The sequence below is a fragment of the Lathamus discolor genome, chromosome 4, assembly GCF_037157495.1.
Source record: "Lathamus discolor isolate bLatDis1 chromosome 4, bLatDis1.hap1, whole genome shotgun sequence".
NCBI lineage: Eukaryota > Metazoa > Chordata > Aves > Psittaciformes > Psittacidae > Lathamus > Lathamus discolor.
In genome coordinates, this window is record NC_088887.1 from 124,861,938 (window position 1) to 124,889,370 (window position 27,433).

General features: G+C 43.1%; 1 protein-coding gene across 1 annotated transcript in view; it reads right to left on the reverse strand.

Annotated features, from left to right (window-relative positions):
* Positions 1 to 2,163: 2,163 nt before the first annotated feature.
* Positions 2,164 to 27,433, reverse strand: part of ACER3 (alkaline ceramidase 3) — a 61,235-nt gene continuing 35,965 nt past the window's right edge. Inside the window, exons 4-11 of the mRNA XM_065678884.1 lie at positions 26,951 to 27,003; positions 24,438 to 24,519; positions 22,889 to 22,924; positions 13,939 to 13,997; positions 11,082 to 11,183; positions 7,699 to 7,803; positions 5,226 to 5,271; positions 2,164 to 5,015 (exon numbers count right to left, since the gene is read on the reverse strand). Of these exons, the coding sequence (XP_065534956.1) occupies positions 4,962 to 5,015; positions 5,226 to 5,271; positions 7,699 to 7,803; positions 11,082 to 11,183; positions 13,939 to 13,997; positions 22,889 to 22,924; positions 24,438 to 24,519; positions 26,951 to 27,003 (537 nt within the window). The 3' untranslated portion in view covers positions 2,164 to 4,961. The remainder of the gene's footprint in view (positions 5,016 to 5,225; positions 5,272 to 7,698; positions 7,804 to 11,081; positions 11,184 to 13,938; positions 13,998 to 22,888; positions 22,925 to 24,437; positions 24,520 to 26,950; positions 27,004 to 27,433) is intronic.

Genomic DNA, 27,433 nt, shown 5'->3' on the forward strand with positions numbered 1-27,433 from the left:
GCACATCACTTCTAGGGTAAAGAGTGCATGGAAAGTTAAGTGTATAAATAACAAATCATTCAGGCTTGTTACACAAGTGCCTAAAGTGCAGGAACCAGAAGGGTGGTTGACTTAATACATGGGATTCTGTGCTTAATCTCTTTGTTATTCTCTTCCCATGCTAGATTTCTTAATCTCCTGGCTTTTCACTTGTCCTGGGTAATAAGGACTCCATCACTTACTCCTCTTCATACTAAATCACACAGTTCAACAGCACTTGGCAGTTAAAGCCTCTCTCCACCTACTTACAAAGTGCAGATGGGGTTTCTTTAAAGTAAACCTTTTACCTGACTATGCTAATTATGGGGTGCACATTCCATATGCAAGATGGTGTGTTCTGGATTAGGAAGTGTGCTGAAGAACACAGCAGTGCTGCTTTGCTACAGCTCATCTTCCACTAAGGAAGTGTTGGATTGAATTGATGTAGTGCCTGCTTTCAAATGCCAACACCATATCCACAAACAGGTTTAAAAGAAGCAGTAATACTGGAATACTTGAAGGCAGATGTAACAAGGTAGTTGTGCCTGTGAGGATCACTAGTGGTATGAGAAGGCCCAAGGGAGATCTTGTAACAGTCTTCCAATACCTAAAGGGGCTAAAAGAAACCTGGAGAGGGGCTTTGGACAAGGGCCTGTAGGGACAGGCCAAGGGAAATGGCTTGAACCTGCCCGAGGGGAGATTGAGATGAGCTCTTAGGCAGAAGCTCTTCCCTGTGAGGGTGCTGAGGCGCTGGCACAGGGTGCCCAGAGAAGCTGTGGCTGCCCCATCCCTGGCAGTGCTCAAGGCCAGGCTGGACACAGGGGCTTGGAGCAAGCTGCTCCAGTGGAAGGGGTCCCTGCCCATGGCAGGGGTTGGAGCTGGATGGGCTTTAAGGTCCCTTCCAACACGAACCATTCTGTGATATTTGGGAAGATTTTCTGTTGCTGAGAGTCTCACAGGGAATAGCTGGCTGAAGAACTCATCCAGTTGTTTAAAACCAGGTGTTGAAAGCAAATGTACAACAGCCAAAAGAATCAGCTACATTTTAAATCATACAATTTTGCTTCAGCAAAACAAGACAGTCCCAGGAATAAGCACAGCACAATATTGGATTAAAAGAGAATTATAACTAATTATAAACCAATATTTTCCATCACATTCCTCCCAAAATCATGTAAACCAAGTGATACTGTTTGCATCTTAGCTTTAAATGTAACTTAACTGCCCAGAAGGTTTCACTTCACACATCTGAATTAAAGTCCTCCTACTCATGTGTCTTTCCAAAGCTGCCAGACTTCTCCACATAGATGAACCACAGACTGAGCACAACCTAAGAGTGGCAGACACTGAACAAGCTGATTATGGAGAGTGAACAGTCAGCCACAGATCAGTATAATACTGTTGCATGGTCTAAGTGAGGCTGATCTAACGTCAGCACATTCAGGCAGACAGAGTTAAGGGCACAGGTATAGTACAACACATGACAGAGGTAGATTGGCAAGTGATCGACTGCATGTTCCAATTCTCACTCTGGGGTGCTCTTCTTGACCCTAGTGGGTAGCACATCTTCCCTGTGCTAGAGGGAAAAGCATTACAGTGAAGTCCAGAGATGAAAATGAAGTCCAGAGATAACTAATACTGCAAGCCAACAACGCTGCATCCAAACACAGATGAGATTCCTCCTGATGGCACATTTCTGTTTATCATGTCTTATCTTCTGTTATGGATAATGCATGTCTTGAGCTGTATCCAGAAAAATCTAGATTCCCAGCAGAAGGTACGGTGTTGATCTGTACTGGGAGAGTAATTTTGAGGTTTTCCTCTTATTTCCAGGGAAGAATTACTCAACTCATGGTCTGCAGAACTGCTGATCTGTGCCAAACTGATGCTCGTAAAGTGGCAGATGTCCTGGTTCTTCAGAGATGTTAAAGAATAAAAGAATTCATTGTTATCAAGTCTGTCCAACACATCCCATACGACTGATACTAAACAACACATGCTACTTCCCTAATTCCCCTTTAAGTAGCTGCTGTCTGAATCCTACTCAAAAAATGGGCTCAAAGATACAAGATGTAGTGCAAGAAAAGTTTGGGATGTGCTGATCTAAGGTTTGTAGCGAAAGAAATCAGCATGTCATACAAGTGATATAAATATAAAGCAATTTAACAGACATTTAACACATTACAGGAATAAGGATGTCTTTCCAGGCACAAGAAAAGGCAGTCTGAAACTCAGTGACACCCAGTTAAAACGAGCTTGGCATCTTCAGTATCACTCCCAAGATCAGTAAGGCAGTCAAACCAAAGCACCCATAACTTTAGGTTATTTACAGGATAAAGGCTAACACATAGAAATTACATTCTTCAGGGTCTAACATAACCTGTAACAAAGGCTGCTGGAAGGGTGGTAGAGGCATGCACGGTTTTGGTTGTTTGGAATGAAGAAAGAAGCCAATGTGCATAATAATTCTTTTTAAAGATAAAAACATTGGTGACAATACTCAAACGAAAAGCTAACACAAGCATGAAATTCAAACAAGAGCTTTTCCACCTTTGTTTCTTAAACCCTGACAATTTAATGCAACAGGATTTGGCAAAAAAAATACACTTTCTAGTTGCAAATGTGTAGGAAAACCAATAAGCTTCTTTAATATAAACCATTATAGAGATGCTTTATCAATAATAAAGTGGCTTTTCAGCATGATCTGCTTCCTGATTTACAGGGAAACCAACCAGAGCCCCCACATCCTCCAGTAACAAAACTAAGGCCACTAAAATAAAGGGTTTGTTCATAGTCTTAGGGATAATCCCATCCTTAAGTAGATGTCACAAGTGACTGTTGATGTGTCTTGGTGCAATGTCCGTTATGGGACTCTTTCCCTAACTTAGGAAAACATGTAAACTAAATATAGACTAAATAAGACAATCAGATGCAGTGTGCAGAAGCATGCTTGAGAGCCTGGAGAGGAATAGGCAGGCACTTCTTTTTAAGCTACATTTTTAGAACAGTCCTCAAATCTCTTTACAAAATATATAAATAAAGACACTTGATCCAAGGCAGCATTTTCCTTCCTCTGTGCTCTAATTCCGACCTCTTTCTGTCTGAAGATCACACACAGATGCTGACCTTGGCTATGGAACTGGAACCTACAGACAACAAATCTGTTCTAACATTATCCTTCAGGAGTCTTTGTAGTGTTTTCAAGGTTGAAATGTGCTGCTCTCAGCACGTGCTTAAAGCTCACTGAAGTCACTCAAGGTTATGTATCTTTTTCTAGACCTGAGTTTGGGTCTATCTGATCCCAAGAGTCCAGGGTCAGTCATGTAAGAAAAGCGGTGATTTTATTTGGAGATTCACATCAGTGGCAGCGCTACTGATGGACGCAGAAGATGCAGCTGAGCTGCAAACAGGAGAAAAAGTCATTAAAGGAGGAGACATTAATGGAGGAGAACACTTGAATCAGCACTGATTGTACAACAGCCAGGACTCTGTGATCTGGGAGACAGTTGTAGCTATAATCCCACACTTTGCTGTTTTGGGCATGTTTTAAATCAATACCAAGTGGGGTTTCTGATGAGTCTGAGCATTTCCCTCTTATTCCTTCATGGCAAGAAGGATAAATCCCTCAGAGCATCAAAACCAGAGAGCAACAGCATAGCATGGCAGCTAACAGACCCAGAGACTCTGTGGGAGAGCTGTCCCAAGATCTGAAGTCAAACCCACAGCTTCCAATATGAGGTATAATATTTGGAAGAACTCTGTTAGTTCAATGTTTTCTTTATGCTTTCTTACTAATTTTCATCATCTGAGTAGATAAAATGGCACAAACCAGAGTTTGTCCCCTCCATTAATCTCCCAAAGCTTGGTCTCCAAAAGGTGGTCAACTTTCCACAGAGTAACCATATGATGAACAGATGAAGAGGAAGCAAAGTGCTGCCAATTTCATACATCCACCTTGTTCTTTACTCTTTCTTCAATGTCTGGGTAAGAAGATGCTTCTGAAAGTCAGACCAGAATTTAAGACTTGTCAAATAAGGGGAAGAGATGAATTCAAAGCACACATTGAGGGTGTTTGTCAGTCTGTGGTATGAATGGGATGTGCGGAGTAAAAAGTAATGGTAGAAAAGGCATAGAAGTAATACTCATAAAATGTAACAGAAGTGTTTCTTGTGTTAATACAGTCACCCTGCAGTCTCCTGGTGGATCACTGATCAAACAAATGAGGAACTCAGTTTCCACACACAAACAAGAACCCTTATAATGCTTCACCATCTTAAGCGTCTTCTGCTGGTCACTTTGGAACATCTTCCATGATGTATTCAGTTGGACTAAAAGAAAATGGAAGCTTGGTACAAAAGGAACTAAATGGCACAGGTATCCCAACCGCTTTGCTTCAAATATAAATGGCAAAGGAGGCTGTGGAAAAGCAGGATAGAATAAAACTCTAAATCAATCATTACATACTTCATTAGTTGTATAAAAGTGCAAGATTAAAGTAGTTCAGGTTAAGCATTCAGTTCACTATAGGCCACACAACTGCTCAGCTTGGCCATCAACGGCCTGCCTTTGTCATTCAGTTACTAATATTAGTTTCAGCCACAGAAAGAACAACTGAATGAAAAACATCTGCAATTCCACTTCAAAAACGGTTAGTTTTCTGTGACCAGCACGAAATATTAGCTCAGTATCATCAGCTATACAATATATACATAAAAATATTTGTGTCTTAATCTTTGTTTTAACAACTTAGAATAAAGCTGTACTAAACATTATTTCCCTAGTGTGCCAACTCTTTGCTCTGTGCTGGCCTGGGAACACAGAGAAGTCCTTTTGTAGCAATGGTGCTTGAATTGATCCATAAGTTTGACACTTCAGCCACAGGAACTGTTGAACCTCTTTATTCAGCCAGGCTAGGTGATTGCAGGTGACTGCTTGGGTCTCGGTCAAAGCTTCTTGGGTGGTTCCACAAGAAGAATAGGCCAGATTCCAAAGACAAACTGTTAAGAGAAAAAGAGGAAGAAGAGGAAGATTTCCTGGAATATTATGTCTCTTGGAACAGAAACCAAACACTATTAACCATCATTTCAACTGCATTACTTGGGATGTAAGTAGACATCAAACAATCAGTGAGTCCCAGCGGAAGTTCAAAGCATAGGGTATCCAAATGGTGGAGTGGCATTAATGGACATAAAATAGTGCTTGCTTACCTTCACGTTTGGCCTGTGTTTCAGGAAAAGAGTCCTTGTGTATAAACTGAGGAAAAGGAGAAAAGTGTGCTTAAAATTTCACATATAAGACAGTAGATACAATAATAATGATATACTAATCCCAGTCTTATTTTCCAGCTAGAAAAGTATTTCTTCTGTGATTGCAAGGCTACATACTCTGCCTAGATAAAATAGGAGACACTGGCTACAGTAAATCCCTTTGTGCTAGACTATGGTTAGCAAACTAATCTACCCTGTGGCCTATGTGGGGGAGAGAAAGAAATCCAGAGAAGTAAATTCTCTGTCCACTAGGGAACAGACTAAACAGGGACTAGAGACTGTCATTTTGGAAGGATGAAATTAAATCAGTGTACCACAAAATACAGCAGATGTTAAGGAGGGGGAAGCAGCACAGCTCAATTCTGTGTCACAGCTTTGTTCTCGTACATCCTGTCCCCTCAGGAGATCATTTCCTGTGCATGACCTCACTTTTTAAAGTGGTCATTAGTGATGACCAATTGGTCATTCACCCTGAAGGAGAAAAGACTCCAGGGAGACCTTAGAGCAGCTCCAGTGCCTAAAGGGGCTGCAGGAAACTTGGAGAGGGGCTTTGGACAAGGGCCTGTAGGGCCAGGCCAAGGGGAATGGCTTTAACCTGCCCAAGGGGAGACTGAGATGAGCTCTTAGGCAGAAGCTCTTCCCTGTGAGGGTGCTGAGGCGCTGGCACAGGGTGCTCAGAGAAGCTGTGGCTGCCCCATCCCTGGCAGTGCTCAAGGCCAGGTTGGACACAGGGGCTTGAAGGAAGCTGCTCCAGGGGAAGGGGTCCTTGCCCATGGCAGGGGTTGGAGCTGGATAAGCTTTAAGGTCCTTCCAGCCCAAACCACTGTGATTCTATGATACTTCAGAAAACTTAATTACATATCAGTTTTTCTACCTCTAACAGAGTATTCTCCTTTTTTATCAGAGGTTAAAATAGCTAGTAAAGAGAAAATGCATGGAAAATAAGCATCATTCCAGTAGCTGCTTTGACAGGTTTTTTTGTATATACATATGTATATATGCACACATGTACACGTGCATCTATAAATATGTACATGTATATATATATTCATACATATGTTTGCGTGTGTGTATATATAAAATATGTCAGAGTATGTGGAAAACAGCTGCTCCATTTGGCTGCCAGGCTGTCTGCTGCCATAAACAGCTTGAGATAAGCTTTTGAAGAAAATTCATTACAGAAAGCAAGCTAATGCGGAGTTTGGATAGCATGGGCAAGGTTTTTCCAGCATGCTGCACAGAGAAGATAATCAGTGTTTGCATCCTCTGCCCCTTGGGGAACACGCAGAAGCCTGATTTCTCTGTCCTACCCCAATGAAAGACAAGCTCTCCCTGCAGTTGTTTCCCAAGCATTTTCTCAGCCACACAGTGGCATCACGGCAGGGACACCTTCCACTAGAGCAGCTTGCTCCAAGCCCCTGTGTCCAACCTGGCCTTGAGCACTGCCAGGGATGGGGCAGCCACAGCTTCTCTGGGCACCCTGTGCCAGCGCCTCAGCACCCTCACAGGGAAGAGCTTCTGCCTAAGAGCTCATCTCAGTCTCCCCTTGGGCAGGTTCAAGCCATTCCCCTTGGCCTGGCCCTACAGGCCCTTGTCCCAAGCCCCTCTCCAGCTTTCCTGCAGCCCCTTTAGGCACTGGAGCTGCTCTAAAGTATCCCCTTAAGGATCCTTCTCTTCTCCAGGCTGACCCAGCCTAGCTCTTTCAGCCTGGATCCAGAGCAGAGCTGCTCCAGCCCTCATACATAGATATAATTTATCTATTACAATGTACAGATATATACAATAGTATATGAAATGTATCTGTTCTGAAGTACATAGAATATATCTGTTAAATATTCTCTTAGTTATGGCTAAGTGATAAAATGCTATTTCATGATATATTGAGCCAACTACAGAAATCCTTCAGATTCCAGCTTAAATTCTACTTTTGCTCCTGGTTCCACTAGATGGTGGTAGAGAGCAAAAAGACAAAGATCTGGCTGCAGACTTGCTTATACTCTTTTAAGTCTCCTTCTAAAACTAATACCTTGCCCTTCTGGGAACAGCTCTGCTCCAACCAGTTCAGCTGTCACTCTCCTGCTCTATAGCGTGATGTCTGGGTAGGTTTCAGAAGCAACAATGCCTATCAAAAAGATTAGTTATGCCTCTAAAATTAAACATGTTGAAGTACTTCAGGATTGCTGCTCAAGAACAGACAGGTATTAATAGCTTATGTTTTGAACTGAATATACTGTCAAATAGTTTCCCAGTTTAACTGCTACGGGGTTCCCATTTCTGACTTACATATTCCTGAGGAACCATGGCTATTTAAAGATTACATTGTGAAGAGTTTTTAGACGATACCTTTGGAAGTAAATCTGAATGTGGGAAAGCTCCTACTTGATGAACATTCAGCTTAGGAAATATTTCTTACCTTAGCAGGATATGAAGGTAAGAGCCCAGGCCTGTGAGAATATGCCACCATGCATGAAACTGCGTCACAGCTCCCACAACAGGAGGCATCTTCTCTCGTAGTGCTCTGTAAGAAAGAAACACCATGCAATGGTGGGTTATCTCCCAAGATAAGCAATCTCAAATCACAGTGCTTGATTCTTAAACCACGTAATATGTGTCTCACAAGTGAGGCTTCAGGTAGTCAGGCTTTCAGGGGGTGAGGAATAGCAACACAGAAAGATACTAGCAAATTGGCTTTCTTACATATTTAAGGAAAGCACATGCTTCTTAATACAATGCATGATCAGTTACTTCTGGACCTAAATATGAGGGAACCTATTTATGGCATCCCACAGTCCCAAATGTGTTGTACCATTCTCCTCCCCAAAACCCTATGAACTACTGTCCATAGGATGAAATTCTGTGTTCAAGTCTGAGAGAGGAAACGGGATCCATCAGATATCACATCTGGCAATCACACCACTTATATTCTCTAGCTCCACGGAAGCTTAGCTTGCCTTTCTGCTGCCCCCATGGAAGCTTAGCTTGCCTTTCTGCTGCTTCCACCAAGATAGAGCCAATAAGGAAGGAGATTTCAGTACAAGCCGTGGGTTGCAATGAGTGCCTAGACCCTTCTCTTGGAGGCAAGGCAAGTACCTGCACCAGGTGTGCACAGGTTGAGGATCTCTTACATCAGGTTGCTAAGTTGCAGGAAACAATTAAAAGGCTGCACAGTATTAGAGAAGCTGAGATGGAGATGGTGGTTTCAGATCCATGCTCCTGTAGCAGACACTGCAGAGATTAAGGCACCTTGGACCCTGGTGACCCACAAAAGCAGGACTCTGAGTCTCCCCCCTCCAGCATCACAACAAAAACAAGATATGAAGCTTTAATACCTGTAGACACCCAGGAGCAAGGTCTGCAAATAGGAACTGTGCCAGGAGCACACAGTGGGTACCACAGGAAGAAACAAGTGCTTGTAGTGGGTAACTCTCTGTTAAGGGACACTGAGATGCCCAGCTGCTGGCCTGACAGGGAGTCATGGGTGATATTCTGCCTCTCAGGAGCTATGGTCCAAGATGTTGTGGAGAGGATGTCACAACTTATCAAGAGCACAGACTACTATCCACTGCTACTCTTTCATATGGGCATGAATGACAGTGCAAGCTGGAACATGAGCAGAATCACAGAATCAACTATGTTGGAGAAGTCCTTTAATGAAGTCCAACCGTTACCACCACTAAACCATGTCACTGAGGGCCTCACCTACACAGCTCCTGAACACTTCCTGGGATAGTGATTCCTTGAGCAGATGTTAAGGAAGAAAAACCTACAGCTTCTGCAATACATATTTACTGCTTGATGTTGTAGTGTTCAATCCCCCCGCCTAAATGCTAAGCCCTGAGCTACTGCTTGGTTCACAGAGCTGCTCACTCACAAATATGAACATAGAGCTTGCGTTCAGTCAGGCTGGGAATGAAACAATGAACACACGGACTGTCACCTCGGCACAACCTTCAAGCCTTTGGATAGCTGGAGATCTCGAAGCTCAATTCAAAAGTGCATAGATCTAATGAGGGAAGCTGGGTGCTATAGATGTCTTCCTGTTGGTTCGGGTTGTTTTTCTTTAATAAGCTCTAGATTTGGTGAAATACGGATAAACAAACTCTGAACATTAACTGATGAGCAGTTTTGAACATTAAAAGCAAAAAGAGCAGGTAGGTGGATGAGTCACAAGTCAGATCTTCAGAGAATAAAGAATTACAAGGAACTGGAGTGTATCTTCTCCAAAGGCTTGAGTTATAATAGCACCTGCAGAAATCCAAGGCTCTGCAGACATCTGATTAAAGCCAGTACACAAGCATATTTATTCCTTTCCCAGCACGAAACAAGTATTACAGGAAACATACTAACTTTTGTTCTCCCCTTTAGAAAATGAGGATGGAAACAAGTGCTTCAGCAGCTGCTGTAATCTTTGAGTCTAGGAACAAGTTCAAAAGCCCCACGGACCTGCAGGCTTGGTGAATTGGGGGTTATGAGCTCAGCAGTGATGTTATGCAGCTGAAAAAGTGAACCCTGATGCCAATATCTGCAAAGTCAGTGTGTACCCATCCACTTGTGTTGGCAAGTAACTTTTCTATCCCATCGGGATCAAGTGTTTCTAGGGATGATGGATTCATAGAATCATAGAATGGTTAGCGTTGGAAGGGACCTCAAGATCATCTAGTTCCAACTCCCCTGCCATGGACAGGGACACCTCTCACTAAACCATCCAACACAAGGATTCAAAGTAAAACAGGGAAAGCTCAGGTTAGATATAAGGAAGAAGTTTACTGTGAGGGTGCAGAGGCACTGGCACAGGGTGCCCAGGGTAGCTGTGGCTGTCCCATCCCTGGCAGTGTTCAACGCCAGGTTGGACAGAGCCTTGGGTGCCACGGTTTAGTGTGAGGTGTCCCTGCCCATGGCAGGGGGGTTGGAACTGGATGATCTTAAGGTCCTTTCCAACACTAACTGTTCTATGATTCTATCACACAGAGGCCTGGATCAAGCTGCTCTAGTGGAAGGTGTCCCTGCCCATGGCAGGAGGTTGGAACTGGATCAGCTTTAAGGCTCCTTTCAACCCAAACTATTGTATGAGTCTATGAGGCACCATGTTTTATATTCAGCACACCTATAACCTTTAAAAGAAGAGTTTCAAGGAAACGTTGTTGGAGCACTATTTCAATTGGCCTAGCCTACTGCAGGGACTACAAAGCCGGAATGGACAGATGGAGAACACTAGATCACACACACCATGACCTGACCCTGACAAAGCAACCTACTAGGACAGTTATGTTCACCATGGACAGCAGCATAACATCATATCAGATAGTCAAGGATGGATTTTCTGGATGCTGGCATCAACCCTTCCTAGAATCACAGAATGGTGATTTAGCAAGCCACAGACCCTCAAAATTACTTCAGTGACATTACTTTCTCTCTTTTTAAAGTGAAGTTAGAGGTAAGGCACTGGAACAGGCTACCAGAAGAAGTGGTAATGCTCCATCCCTGGCAGTGTTCAAGGTGAGATTGGACAGAGCCTTGGGTGAGGCATCCCTACCCATGGCAGGGGGTTGGAACTGGGTGATTTTCAGGTCCTTTCCAACCCAAATCATTCCTTGATTCTATGAATTAAGAAGTTGATAAAACCACTGCTGAGGGCTGAATCTAGTCATAAGTAAACTGGATTAAAACCCTTCTGACTGTTTTGTAGGCAGTGTACAATACATACCTTGAGATGGACTTGAATATACACCATAGAAGAAAGAAAACTTTATGGTAGAAGACTATTAAGAGTTATCCAGACAAAGTAAAAGGACTCACCTCAATTTATCACAGAAAATGTTGTCCACATTCCAGAGAAAAAATCCCATTAAAAATACAGTTAAAGATGTATAGCCTAGACCTCTAAGCCATGGGTATACCCTAGAAACAGAGAAATGATGTAAAGTTTAGTCCCAGATGCTTTAAAGGCAACATGACATACATAACTCCTATTACATACAAATAAGCTGGTTTGCTTCCCAAAAGGAAAAATACCAACTTCAAATCTCATCTATTAAAGAATTATATTTAACCACCTCCCCTCTTCTCCTGACTTCCCATTCTCCAAGACTGGTCTTTTATATGTTGTACTTCTGTATTTCTAACTGTTCCACTAAATCCTGCCATCTCCAAATGCAACAAATGGGAAAACTGAAGTTGGAAAAATGCATTAATTCTTCAGTCCCATTTTTAATCTTTCAGTTAAAACCCAGCCATGTTACAAATCAGTCCTCTCCCCAAATAAGAGGCTCTTTTCCAAGCCATGATATCCCTCTACAAGGGGACTTGGTTAAATAAGGTCTTTCAAAGTGACTGTAGCCTTTTGTGATTGTAGACCACCACAGAATCAGGACCTTAAGATCATCTAGTTCCAACTCCAACTAACTAAATGAATGGGTTTAGAAAACAGCCATTTCATGTTATATTTTATTGCTGAGTGTTATTTGGGATGGAAAAATAACAATTTCATTTGGGGGGGAATACTCTTTAGGATATGCTAAACACATTGAAGAATCATATGGAAGAAAGTGCATCATTAATAAATGTACCCTCACTATCTGCATTCAGGTTGGAGCATGGTATTGTAACTTCCTACATGGATGTTGGTAGCATTTTCTCCTTTCCCAGTAACAAGTCCAAAATCAAACCCAATTCCCACCCTAAAGTCTGCAATGAACTGCAATACTGTTCAAGTTATCTTTAAGCATAATGAATCCACAGTTTAGATTCCCCAGCTGCTCTTTCTCTGCTGTGGTACACACAGCATACGTTTCAGAGCTGTGAGCAGAGGCATCCAACACGTGCAAAAGAAGACAGGTAAAGTTTCTTCCACAGGGCAAACTAATCATGTACAAGTTGTGCTTGTTCACAAGTGCATTGCCAATATAAACCAGCAAAACTGTTTAGTCTAATAGATGCATGGACAGCATGCAGTACATGGCAGAGACCACACTGTAATACTCCCAACTTAGTGCTCTAGAGACAGAAGCAAGCCCAGGACATGAAAGAGCATCAAATGGTATGTTGTACATGCTGGTAATTCGGTAATTACAGCTAGAACTGTTCAGGGAATATATGGTGGTGTTTTGTGAAGGGATGAGAGGGAGACTGGCATCATTTACTAATGGGTAATGTGTTGTGAACAGAGAATGACATTTGCCAAGTTGTAATCTCAGGAAGGAAGCAGCCCCAAGAACGAGATGAGAAGCATAAGGGAAACAGGGCAAGAACAGCAACAAACGATTGGGATATGAGGATGCAGCGGCCTGGAAGGAATAACATGCTGCTCTTTGAGATTTCATCAGTGACTGCAGTGATAGGACAAGTAATGGGTTCAAACTTAAACAGGGGAGATTTAAACTACATATAAGGAACTAATTCTTTACTGTGAGGGTGCTGAGGCGCTGGCACAGGGTACCCAGAGAAGCTGTGGCTGCCCCATCCCTGGCAGTGTTCAAGGCCAGGTTGGACACAGGGGCTTGGAGCAAGCTGCTCCAGTGGAAGGGGTCCCTGCCCATGGCCGGGGTTGGAGCTGGATGAGCACCCTCACAGAGAAGAGCTTCTGCCTAAGAGCTCATCTCAGTCTCCCCTCTGGCAGGTTAAAGCCATTCACAGAATCACAGAATCACAGAATCCCAAGGGTTGGAAGGGACCTAAAAAGATCATCTAGTCCAACCCCCCTGCAAGAGCAGGGTAACCTACAGTACATCACACAGGAACTTGTCCAGGCGGGCCTTGAATATCTCCAGTGTAGGAGACTCCACAACCCCCCTGGGCAACCTGTTCCAGTGCTCTGTCACTCTTACAGTAAAGAAGTTCTTCCTGATGTTAACGTGGAACTTCCTATGCTCCAGTTTACACCCATTGCCCCTTGTCCTATCACTGGATATCACTGAAAAAAGCCTAGCTCCATCATCCTGACACCTACCCTTCACATATTTGTAAACATTGATGAGGTCACCCCTCAGTCTCCTCTTCTCCAAGCTAAAGAGACCCAGCTCCCTCAGCCTCTCCTCATAAGGGAGATGTTCCACTCCCTTAATCATCTTTGTGGCTCTGCGCTGGACTCCTTCAAGCAATTCCCTGTCCTTCTTGAATTGAGGGGCCCAGAACTGGACACAATATTCCAGATGCGGCCTCACCAAGGCTGAGTAGAGGGGGAGGAGAACCTCTCTTGACCTACTAACCACTCCCTTTCTAATGCACCCTAAGATGCCATTTGCCTTCTTGGCCACAAGAGCACATTGCTGGCTCATGGTCATCCTCCTATCCACCAGGACCCCCAGGTCCCTTTCCCCTTCACTACTTTCCAGCAGGTCAACCCCCAACCTGTACTGGTACATGGGGTTGTTCTTCCCCAGATGCAAGACTCTACACTTGCCCTTGTTAAATTTCATCAAGTTTCTCCCCGCCCAACTCTCCAGCCTGTCCAGGTCTCGCTGATTCCTCTTTGTCCTGTCCCTACAGGCCCCTATAAAAATGCAAGGAGATGATCCACTCCCTTACAACCAAGCAGACCATGGGCATTATGTGCCTAGTTAAAGAAATTTTGCCACTGCCGATCTCTCAAGCCCACCAAAAGAAAGATGCGAATACTCAGTTATATCTTATACCACTGAATGAAACATTTACTTACCATAATACTATATAAACAGATCGTAGAACTATAATGGAAACCAGCGTTCCATACATGATCTGGAAATAAAAACAGAGATAAAACTCAGTACTTGGATTCAAGAGACTTTATAAAACACCACAGGAATACAACATTTTTGAAGCCCCTGTTGATTTTTATGTCTTAGTCTCAGGAAAACAGTATCACCTCTACCTACAGCTCCAGAAAGTCTTCCATGGAAGTGTCACATAAAAGCAGGATTGCAAACCATGTCCTTTATGCAACTACAGGAAAAGTCATCTGTGTAAAACTGCTGTTTCTTGCATTAGAAAGCAAGCACTAGATGGCACTCGGTTAGCACCTGAAAGCAAACCGGTAACTCCCATCACCTCTTCTGTATCAGTGCGTTAGCCCAGGGCTGCATAAGCATCAGCCAAACCCGTGTCTGAAAGCTGTACTTCCTTCACTAGTATTTGATTAATGCATTTTCCTGCAAGCAAACACCTGAACAGACTATGCAGTGTGCCCACACTGAGCGCCAGCACAAAAGAAACTTTCCAGGAAGCCTTTAGAACTATTACGGAATGTTGGGATACAAGCTAAATAGCAGGAAGGATGCACGCTCTGAAAAGATCCACGAGCAAGATCCGTCTCGCTGTAGGCTTGATGAATATGAACGTAATCACCTGATCTATACAAAAAGTCAAAGTAACTATTTATTTTCTGCCTCGTGATCTTTAGATCACTCTCCCTGTTGTTATTCACAAGCTTAGGATCCCTACACCACCACCTACAAGGCATACAGACTATAGAAAAGATGTGGTCCATCACGCCTGAAAAGTGATGCAGAAGCCACTGCAGCAGGGAGGGTTTTCAGACACTGGTGACATCAAATTACACTCCAGGCCTTTCACCATGGACACTGTTTTCCCCCTGCCAGATCCAGTTTGTTCCAAGCAGTTGTGCCTGCTCTTTGCCTCTCTCCAGTAGCCCACAAGCTGCTCGCTGTTCTTCGCTTCCTTGTTCCCTGACTTTCCTGTCTCACTTTGCTTTTAGTTAACTCCTATCAAATGCTGCTTTGTTTTATATGAAACAGAAAAATACTATTTGCTGCCTGTTTTTAAAAGCTACTAAACCTCAGAGTGGTGTTTACAAACCAGTGTCCTTACCTTGTTGTAATGACCTCTTGTACTTTTTCTTCTCTTAGACTACACTGTCTTCAAGCCAGTGACTACCTTACTCTGCTGTAACCAGGGCATTCAGCTATTACTATCCTGCAAGCACATGCACGCGTCCACTCATTCAATATAAAATAGATAGCTGCAATAACACGAAGTGAAACCTACTTTTCAAACGCCCATAACGGCAAATTTTCAACTTCCTTTTAGATTTAAGGGTGAGGTTCATAGCACACACTGTGTTATCAGTGCATAGAATCATAGAATAGGTAGGGCTGGAGAGGACCTCAAGATCATCCAGTTCCAACCCCCCTGCCATGGGCAGGGACACCTCACACTAAACCATCCCACGCAAGGCTCTGTCCAGCCTGGCCTTGAACACCAATAGGGATGGAGCATTCACAACCTCCCTGGGCAACCCATTCCAGTGCCTCAGCACCCTCACAGGAAAGAATTTCCTCCTTATATCCAATCTAAACTTCCCCTGTTTAAGTTTTAACCCGTTACCCCTTGTCCTGTCACTACAGTCCATCCAGAACAAGACAGACAACAGAGCCCTTGTGTTTGACAACAGGTAAAAATAAGCCCCAATACTGACTATGAAAAAGGCATTCAGCACATTTACATTGAGAGTGAAATCAAATCATTTCAGTAACTAAACTACTGCCGCTGTGTGTTCTGCTCTGTAGAGCTAAACAAAGCTCAACTATTTGAAAGGCAAACTGGTTCTGGCTTATACTTTATAAACAAAACTGGTGGCTAATGCCAATCCTCTTGCTGGGGTGCAGCACATAAATCAGGACAAACCCAAACAAAACCTCCTATGCACAGCCTGAGTACCAAGTGCTCATCAGTCCCAAGTAGACAGGGGACTGCTCAGGTGTGCTAGGGTATCATTCTTCATCATTATGCCTCAAAAGATCCTACCATATAACAAATGCAGACTAAACTTAACAGTTCAATGCCATTTACTTCCTCAGGCTAATTTGAAACAGCCTGTTTCATTTTCCTGATCAAAACCAGTCATTTATTCTAAGAGAGGGGTCACACAGAGGAAGAAACTCAATAGAAAGGCTCCTCCGGAACTCAAATCACAGTTTGATGCCCTTTCCTTGCTCATCTCCTCCTTCTTCCAGTTTCCATTGCTAAAATGCTCTCCCTGCAGCAAAAAGAGAGGAAAAACCTACCCATGAAGAGAAATTTCTCTCTTACTCATCAGGGGTCTCACAACCCTCAGGCTTTTATCCAATTTATTCTCAGGTTCTTTGTAAAAGGAGTTAGTGTCAAACTATGCCTAGAGAAACAGGACTTACAGGCCTGAAACACAGGCTAAAAATGCTGTATTTTTGCAGTTATCAGAGCAATAGCTAAGAAAAGCTTTCTGTGTGATGCCTGTGGCTTGGTATCTCCTAGTGAGCTGCTTAATGGCCTTTAGAAGAGGATAGTCTTCATGGAGGGAGGAAGGGAACAACGTAAAAAGAACCTTGGAGTGACTGAATTAAAATATGCCCACAGCTGACGCTTCCATTTCTTGCCTTTTCCGCTCCCACCCTGCAAACAGGTTGTTAACAGTAAAACACAGTCATGTTTAAAAGCCTGCGAAAGACTGGAACAACAAAGCGTTCCGCTCTGCAGGCTCCAACTCTCCTCTTCATGCTGAAGGCAATGAGCACCGAGGTGGTGTTGCTGTGATAAGCAGAGGCTGGAGCTGCACATCTGCTTACTAAAAGCCTGTAAACCAAGAGCTACACAGTTTAGACTTCAGGGAACAGTGCTTTTTTACTCCTTTACCACCCATGGATTCACTATTTTCATCATCCCAGAAGTTTGTAAGGTATTCTCCATCCACCCATTTAAGTATAAAATGAAGATTCTACCTTATTCAAGTTGACTCTGATTTTTCAATTCCTTTACCTCCCTTTGTTCTTCTTCTTTAACTAACACATCACTTAAGTGACACATGAAAACCCAGAGAAGTTTTGTGCTATTTTGTCTCACAGTGCCTTTAACCTGTAAGCCAAAAGAACACCCTTACACTACAACTGAAACAAAAGGAAACAGCAGAATCTCATCATCTTTTGTTATCACTAGACAGTTCCCTCTGCTGTTTAAGATGCAAATACAGCTGCTTGTATTTCAGCTTTGAAGCCTGTACCTTTGGGGAAAAAACATTAATACACAATGGATTCACCTGATAAAAGGGCCAAATATGAAGAACATCCTGGCAATTCACAAATGGGAAAGAAGCATTTCAGAACTCAGTGTTTGACAGCATTTTTGATGTGGAGGCAGTTAAACAAATCACATAGATTCACTTCTTATACCAGCTGGAGGCAAGGTTGGTACTCCACACTGGAGTGAGCATATAAAACTGGTTCTTCATCTACCCTTCTAGCACAGAAAGCTGCAATAAGCTGTTATTTCCAGTTCTTTGCTTCCTCTGTCCCTGGCCTTCTGCCCGTCTTTGGTTAATAAAGTCCATTTATCAGCCTCGAATATTAGTGTACACATTGGGAACCGCACTGAGAGATTTTGGGTTCTTGGCAAGCACTGCTTATCTATTAATATACCAACCAGCTATCAAAATAGAGTCAGCCTATGGACTTGGAGGTGGAAACTGTACTTGCAAGTTATAACGAAGAAAACAGACTTCTACATGTTCTTACACTTCTGAGAGAAGGAATGACAATCCCCATGATGACACTGAAACACTCAGCATAGCTGCAGCTGTTTAGTACCACACATTGCTTTGACAGCTCCTGAATGAACTAATTCAGATCCACTTTAGTTGGTCCTGCTTAGATGCACGTACATGATGGCAAAGCAACACACTGCAGCATACAGAGCAGCTCACTAGAGCTTCCGGGACACTCTGCAGGGATAAATTGAGCTTCCCTTCACTGCCTTGTAGAGCTGATCCTTTGGAGGGTCTGAACATCCCTCCACATCCCCTAAGCTATTGTGCAGACAGAAGCACTAGCCAGAATGAAAGCTGCACTGGAAGCCATCCCCAGACAAGCTGTGTAACAGCATATCACTCAAAATGGTTTCATACAAGGTCTTCAGCAGGACAATGCCCAAGCAGAAAAACCTCAGTGGTGAAGATGTGCCCGGAAAAGGTCACTTCTAACAGAGTGCTTGGCAACCTGAACATGTAGCAAGAATGAACATGTCCCACTAAAAGGCAAAATACATTACACCACAAGCCTACAACTCACTGTTGTCTGAGCAGCAGGAGGGACTCTGGAGAGCTGTAGGACATTGAGTCCACACAGATTCCCCAAAATGGGGAGTCCTGTGAATTTGAACAAGTTGTGCCTTGACATAACACATTCTTCATGCAGTTTCAGGCTCCTGTATCTATTTCTATATGCACACTGCGTTGTGATTTGACTTCCTTCTTTGCATTTGGACATTTAAAACACCTAAGGAGAACAACTCTATTAATTTTCATACTGAGGCACATGAAATACCTTTTGCTCCCCTCAAGTCACATAAAATTGCTAAATCCAATACTTGCATTTTACTTTCTAGCAGAAAATTCACTGGTCATATTATTATGCTGTGATCAGCAAACCCAGAGACTGCCTTCCTCCCTCCTTTGGGGATCTGTGTGCAGTTTAGAACAAGAATAGCTGGTGTTTGGTCAACAGTGCACACTCTTCTATTTCATCATCCTGGTCCTCAGGGTCTTCCAGTTATTTCTTCATCTCCTCCTCCGTACTCAGTGATGCCTTTGAACTTGGTATCACAAATATCATCAGTACACGACTCGGTTTTTCCTGGTGTGGGTTGTTAAATACAAACAGTCCCACTAGTGATCCCGAGACACTCAGACTGAGCCTGCCTTTCATCATCTGCTTTAGCCATCTTCCACCAGTCACTCCCTTCCCCTATTTGCAATTCTCATCCTGATCTACTTCTCCAGTTCACTGAAGTTTCTCATGGGACACCACTTCCAGAACGGCTACACAAAAAACATCTTTTAAATCATATCTAATGTAGAAGAAACAACTATTTAATCTCATGTTCTATTTACCTTTTAATTATCTCTTGGCTCAAAAACTGCTTCAAACTCTTGTAGCAGATGACTATGCAAATAAAACAGGCTTTTAGATCTACTGCATTATTCACATAGCCAAATGAATGAGGTTTTGGATATCTGCAAGTGTAGAGCCAGCATATGCTATGCAGCCACTAAACAAATCAGGATGGAAACCCAATGCTTTGCAGGTGACAGCTTTCTAGGCCGTATCATATTAGAAAGAAGGCTACTTGTAAGACTTAAGCCTAAAAGTTTAACTGCCAGGGTAATTCCTTCTTCTTCCAGGGCAATCTGATATGTAAGTGTTCACAAACTGTGTAGACAAGGCCCTCAGTGACACAGTTCAGTGGCGGCCTTGGCAGTGCTGGGGTAAAAGTAGAACTTGGCTGCATCAAAAGGAGCGTGACCAGCAGGTTGAAAGACGTGATCCTGCCCCTCTGCTCTGCTCTTGTGAGACCTCACCTGGAGCATTGTGTACAGTTCTGGTGTCCTCAACATTAAAAGGACATGGAACTGCTGGAACAAGTCCAGAGGAGGCCACGAGGATGATCAGGGGCTGGAGCACCTCCCGTATGAAGATAGGTTGAGGATGTTGGGGCTGTTCAGCCTGGAGAAGAGAAGGCTGCGTGGGGACCTAATAGCAGCCTTCCAGTATCTGAAGGGGGCCTATAGGGATGCTGGGGAGGGACTCTTCATCAGGGACTGCAGTGACAGGACAGGGGGTAACGGGTTAAAACTGAAACAGGGGAAGTTTAGATTGGATAAAAGGAGGAAATTCTTTCCTGTTAGGGTGGTGAGGCACTGGAATGGGTTGCCCAGGGAGGTTGTGAATGCTCCATCCCTGGCGGTGTTCAAGGCCAGGTTGGATGAAGCCTTGTGTGGGATGGTTTAGTGTGAGGTGTCCCTGCCCATGGCAGGGGGGTTGGAACTGGATGATCTTGAGGTCCTTTCCAACCCTAACTATTCTATGATTCTATAATTAAAGGTCCTTTCCAACCCAGTTGATTCTATGATCTGTGTGTTTATGGCTTACTCCACACCAGCAGCCATTCTTCCCCCACCCCTTTCCTTGTATCAGCACAAATCCACATGCAGTAAACAAGGATGAGCAACTAATCTGATTTACAACTAATTCTGAGGAGAGTTTGAACCTGCTGAGCTCCCAAATCAAATTCCCCTCAGAAAGCAAATCTGTGTACCAGATGGGAGGGAGGGAAGGGAGAGGCGTAGCTGCTTGCTTTGACAATGATGCTGGCTTAAATACAACTAGAGAACTGGGATGTAGGGCTGTTTAGCACCATGAAAATTAGGTAATAACAGTGCTCTAGCCTAGAGATTTTGACATAAACAAGACAATACATGCTTGTAAAGGCCACTGCTATCTCTCATTTAACTGATGAGGCGGTAAAAAATACCACATCAGTTGTCAGGCAGAGAAATGGTTTTTTTCCCCTTCTAACGATGTGTAGCCTCCAACAGACCAAATTACGCGTCTTACCCCTCCTATGGTTAAAGCATTAAGGCCCTTAAAGATCTGCAATACGTGGATGGAGGCAAAGAAGCTGGTGTGTGTTGCCACTGTGCCATGAATAACAAACCAAACTCCCCTTCATGCCTGCTGGCAGTAAGCAATTTATAAGCCTAAATTGGGAAGGAAAGTAGAAAGTAATTCACTGAGAAATAAGGCTTGGAACCTGGCTGTTAAATATAACAGAATCCTTTTCCATTCTTATTGCTCTCCTTTCTGGGGGAAAAAAACACCCCACACTGAAACAACAAACAATATAAAGCTGTCCATGTAGTTACTCCCCTTTCTGCGAGGCTGACAAATGGTGATGATCACAGACAAGTACCTAAAGGAATCAACCTCTGCTTTCCAATACAGTTAGGGACCAAGACTGTGATTTAAACTATGACTGCACGAGCCTATTTAACTTTACTTCAAGTCCATGAGATACAATCAGCTGGGAAATACTTACTGAAATTACATCGATTCTCTTTTTTAATGCACTCTAAATAAAGGAGAAGTCTGAAGAAAAGAACCTTGCTTAGCTGTGCAGAGAAATGTTTCCTCTGGATTTATGATGTATTTGGCAAAGAGTTATGAAAAAAACCCCATGAGTGCAGTACTTGAACGTTTGGAATGGGGCCACAACTGCATGTTCTCCATAAAAATCAATTTGGAAAGAGTTGTTGTAAAAAGTCCAGCACTTTTATGGGTCTAAATCTTTTCTACATTGATTCCTCATGTATAAATTATAACAGGGAATTCATACACTGAACCTAAGAGAAACCAGATGCAAAAAAATTAAAGGTCTGGAGCAGTGGTTTAAAGCTTCCCCTATTTCCTCCTTTCCCCACAAGTCACAAGGCCAGACTGGACGGGGCTTGGAGCAACCTCGTCTAGTGGAAGGTGTCCCTGCCCATGGCAGGGGGCTGGAACTGGATGATCTTAAGGTCCTTTCAAACCCTAACTATTCTATGATCTATCACCCCTGCATCTATAATGTGGGACAATAGCTATGCCAACGCATCAATGTAGTGAAGCTGTGATGTGTTTATTGCCATAAACATAGACTGAGTAGATAATTGAGTAAAGAAATAAAAGTCCAGTATCAGCAATAAATTCTGCCACTGTAGTTAACAAAATTAAGTCACTTCATTTAAAACTGGTTATAACCAGCTTAGTAAAAGCATCAGCACTTGCTGCTTTCACCCCAGCCTGTATCTTCCTGTTGGAAATATAAGTATAGGGAAAGATCAGAAAGGATTTAATCAACATTAGCAAAAAACCCTGTGAGTTTCTCTTTTTATCTATAGGTACAGTAACAATTCATGTCTCTAGGAGAGATTTTTTTGGAGCAGCTTGGAATTTATTATCAGAGGATTCATTTTATTCCTCCGTGCTTCACTAATCCACCAACAGGAACCACGTATCAGTTTTACAGCTGCTGATGCAGCAGGTACGCTTTGACAAGCGATGGCACTACTGATTTCAGACATTAAGGCTTTAAAGCTCTGCCCTGCAAAGAGCTCAGGGCTTTTGCTTGGTATTTTTCAGCTGTTATCCCTAATCAAAATGTCATAAATGAGGGAAAACTGCTCATGGCATGCATAAGTGAGCGTGATTTCTAACCTCCTGTGAAGAGGCAAGTCAAACAAGTCCTATCTCCACAAGCAATGAATGCATATTAATACTCTTGGGCTGCTATAAAAGGAGCTGGCACTAAATACACCATTAAGCAAGCAAGACCATAACAAGCAGTCTGCTCCACAACCCTAGAAGACATTCTGTATTTAAATTCAGCTTGTATTTACACAATATGGAATGGAGTAGTTAAGAAGACCCCAAACCACTATGTTAAAATGGAGAGAAGAACATGGTGCTGTCACCCAAACCATGTTAGGAAGTCAGGTCATAGTTTCCCAGCAGCTGCTAATGGAAAGCAGTGGATAAGGATTCATCAAACCTTCCCTCTTACACACACCATTGCCCATAGTGAGGGTCACCGCATTACACTTGCCACTGATGAAACCCACATGGAATATTAGGTCAAATGCTAAATCACAACCCACATTAAACCATTGCAGTTTTACAGGTCACCAAGTGAAGGGATGGCAACATGACAGGAAGCAGTAAAAGGCAAATTGTGTTTGCCTTCCATCTTCAGGTACAAACTCATGTAAAACACCCCAATAAAACACAGTTTAAAACCCAGGTTAGGTCCTCCAGCAGAGCAAGATTTACCTGATGGAATACAGGCTCTTTCAAATTCAAGTAAACCTGGAAAGATTAAAAAGAGAAGTAATTTACAACCGAGAACAGCATAACATTAATCTAAATACTGCCGAGACTTGTTCCGTTGGAATCAAGACACGAGTGCCTATACTTGCACCATAAAAGCTGCTTAAACATAGCTTCCTCTGGCAAAACCTGAGGGTTTAATTGTGGAATGATTTTAAATTAAAGAGCACAAGCAGAGACATTAACATCTAGAATCAACTCATTTAGTAAGAGTTGCAACACACAGAAAAACAATTAAGATACAGGAATTACCAGTCTCAATATGCACTGCAAGAAGCAAATGTACTCTAATTCGAATTGCTATTATTCATGGGTTTTGACAATGCTTTAGAATTTCATCAATTCATTTTACAAAATTGCTTTTCCTATTGTGAATGCAGTACATTTCATTCCTGCTTTGGAAGAGAGAAGGGCACTGGACCTTCAGCACAACATGCTGCGCGTGCAAAACATCTTAGGAGGCAGAGAACAGTATTTTGATGGCAGAAATGACCTATTAACAATACTTCTTATTTAAAAATTGGCTATCAATACAAATAACAAAGGAAATTCCATCTGTGGTTGACAGGCAGCAATAAACTTGTTTTAGTCATAAAGGGAACACACAGCACTGCAAAACGGAATCAAGTCATGACAGTTTGAATTATTCTGATTTAACAGCTCTGTTCCTTTCTTATTCTGGCTGCTGTTTTAAACCACCACTCAATAGCCTGGACTGTGTATCACCTTTTGCAGTCTGTTGAAGAGGATTATTCTCATTTCTGTAAATGAATTAAAGACAGGGAAGATGAGGAATGCAGCTTGTCCAAGGTATCATAAGCCAGCAGTGACTGCTTTTCTTACATACTTATTCTAGCAACTGGATTATTGCTTTCCTTTTTCATTTATTCTATACAGGGTTTACACAGAAAGGTTTCAGGTTTCTCTCTCTGCTCTGGAGCCAGGCTGAGAGAGCTGGGCTGGGGCAGCCTGGACAAGAGAAGGCTCCTGAAGGGGAGACCTGAGAGCAGCTCCAGTGCCTAAAGGGGCTGCAGGAAAGCTGGAGAGGGGCTTGGGACAAGGGCCTGTAGGGCCAGGCCAAGGGGAATGGCTTGAACCTGCCCGAGGGGAGACTGAGATGAGCTCTTAGGCAGAAGCTCTTCCCTGTGAGGGTGCTGAGGCGCTGGCACAGGGTGCCCAGAGAAGCTGGGGCTGCCCCATCCCTGGCAGTGCTCAAGGCCAGGCTGGACACAGGGGCTTGGAGCAAGCTGCTCCAGTGGAAGGGGTCCCTGCCCGTGGCAGCGGTTGGAACCGGATGAGCTTTAAGGTTCCTTCCAACCCAAACCAGTCTGGGATTCTACAGTTCTATGACCAGCACGATTTTCCCAACCAAAGAATGATTTGTCCTTCTTGACTGGAAGTGAGAAGAGATCCAGTGCTGCCTCTATAACATCCTTTAGTGGCAGGAAGCTGTCAAACTACAGGTGGAAATGCCATATTAGAAAATACTTACTATGCTGACTACGAAGCTGTATGTTATTAACAAGAAAAGCAGTGGATAATTGACTGTGTTCTTGTACTTGAAACATTCATACCTGGAAGAGAACATAAAGAAGAGTGATAACATTCATCTCTTATCATATAAAGGATGCATTTTTCAAGGTATATTCACAATCTTTGTGAGCAAATTGATCCAAATGAGTCTTAGGCGCCTAAAGAAACCGTATCTCCTCCAATAAAGATGTGTCATTTTAAGATAAAAATCCATAATTTTACCAATAAATGTGTTTTTTTTAAACAAATCTAATGCAAAAGCCCCAGTAAGCTCATGCATATAGAGTCAGTGGGAAGAGTTTGGGAATCAGAAGTACTTTCAGAAGGCGCTTAAGGGGTGATAATGGATGGCAAATTAGAAATTATTTTCAAATGCAATACAGCTGCCAAAACCCATTACATCTGTGAGCTAAAGGCAGTGTGGGAAAGGGGCTGCCTTACAAAACACTGAACTCCAGAGATCTGTTCAAATGCAGGTTGTTTATGGCTTTACAAAGTCACAGCGCAGTAAATTTGTCAGATTGGCTAGTGGTAGAAGTGGTAGAAGCAGCTAATTGCTGCCAGCATGTAAAACAACTCATTGAAATTAGCTTCACAGTCTTTACACTATGGTTCAGTCACAGTTGTGATGGAATTACCCACACTGACTGCATCTCCCTCAGAAAAACACAACAAAAATGACCTGTGAGAAGCACAGGAGCATTAGGGCTAGGGGCAGGTGTCTGTGTAACTCCAAGCTACATCTGCCCAGTTTATTTCTTTATAAACTTCTATATTTTAGATACTGTCGTGGATGAATAAAAGGAAACAAAGAACTATTAGGAATATCTGGGGAAAAAAATTGTAAGAGCACAATGTGCTACACTGCAGAATGGCTTTGCAAAGTAATGAGACAGCTTGAGAGTCAGGAGAACCTTACAGCAGTCTTCCAACATCTAAAGGGGCTACAGGGAAGCTGGAAAGCAGCTTTAGACAAGGGCCTGTAGGGACAGGCCAAGGGGAATGGCTTTAACCTGCCAGAGGGGAGATGGAGATGAGCTCTTAGGCAGAAGCTCTTCCCTGTGAGGGTGCTGAGGCGCTGGCACAGGGTGCCCAGAGAAGCTGTGGCTGCCCCATCCCTGGCAGTGTTCAAGGCCAGGTTGGACACAGGGGCTTGGAGCAAGCTGCTCCAGTGGAAGGGATCCCTGCCTGTGACAGGGGTTGGGACTGGATGAGCTTTAAGGTCCCTTCCAACCCAGACCAGTCTGGGATTCTATGTACAAGGGAATGTCCTGTGCAGAACTACCCCTTCACCTACCTTCAAAGAAAACAAAATGATTATTAAAGGCCTCCTCAACTAAACATTAGCTCATTTTCACAACATTTTAATTACAACCAGACATATGCACACAGAATCTTAATAGAGCCATGAATGCAATAACAGACTTCAGTGCTTTTGAAGATAACAGAGTAACCATTGCACAAAATAAGCATGATTTTCTTATTCTAACAGATCTTTATCGCCACTTCTCATCCTTTTCTCCAGTCACATTCAAACCAGACAAAATAAATGCAAAGGCAATTTCAAGGCAACAGGGAGCTACAATGGAAGTATTTCCACTAACAGAGGCATTACAATTCTGGTCCAGACTTTGCACAAACCATACTAATGTATGAATCACAAACTGATGGGGAGTTCCACAGATGTGGATTTAATCCTACAGCATCCCATTGCCACTGCAAGCTCCCAGAGATGTCCCAGTTTTCAATGGCTGAATATTTGCTCTGTTCAAAAGCGAAAAAGACATTTTTTTCTTCCTTTTTGTCTGCAACAACTTGATTTATGGTTTGGATTTTCCGAGTGACAGAATAAATGATGTTAAATCCAGGCCTTGCAGCAACAGGCAGGAAAAAGCCAACTTACGGTACCTTTGCAGTTGCCAAACGCTACATTGCTCCCAAAATGAAACGGGAGAAAACGGCCTGGCATGGCATTAAGCTGTCATGCATGTTCCAAGACACTCCGCTCAAAATATGCTCTCAGCTCCTCGTAAAACTCTTTCTTCTTTAATTTTCCACGAGTGGAGAGCAGGTTTAACCAGAAATCTGAGATTCGCATTTGGAGTCAGACTACAGCACAGAAATACAGCTCAAATCCATTCATTTTGGAGGTGTTGCTAAAGTTGATTTATTAGGGCTGCTGCTCACATACCAAGTAAGGCTGAGCTCTGGTTGTATACTACAGAAAGTCTTTAAGAGAAGTATTTCTTTTTCCTATTAAACAAACACTGGTAAAACATCACTTAATGAGCAAGAACTAGGACTGAAGCCAGGCTGGTGCTCTAATGGCCAAATCATAATGCTGCAAAACAGAGATCTCACTGAAAGCAGTAGAAGCTTCAGTGTCAGCCTCACTAGACACCAGATTGGGCTTCACAGATACTAAATGGTTACTAGTTTATAAATATTCAGAAAGAAATAACAAGTACTTACAGGCAGTAGACAAACACACAACAACTGTATATCATTGGCAGCTCATCCAACAGCTATAAAAAGCAGAGACATCAAAACATGAAAAGTACTTTTAACTCACAGTAAATTCATTAAGGAGAGAGAAGTCTTAAGAAAACAGGAGTTTTAAAGTGGAGAGGGATTCTGCATCAGGGACTGTAGTGACAGGACAAGGGGTGATGGGTTCAAACTGAAACAGGGGAAGTTATGTTGGATATGAGGAAGAAGTTCTTCCCTGTGAGGGTGCTGAGGCGCTGGCACAGGGTGCCCAGAGAAGCTGTGGCTGCCCCATCCCTGGCAGTGTTCAAGGCCAGGTTGGACACAGGGGCTTGGGTGCCATGGTTTAGTGTGAGCGGTCCCTGCCCATGGCAGGCTGTTGGAACTGGATGATCTTAAGGCCCTTTCCAACCCAAACCATTCTATGATTCTATATCCACCTTCTTGACTGTACTTCAAATCTGATCC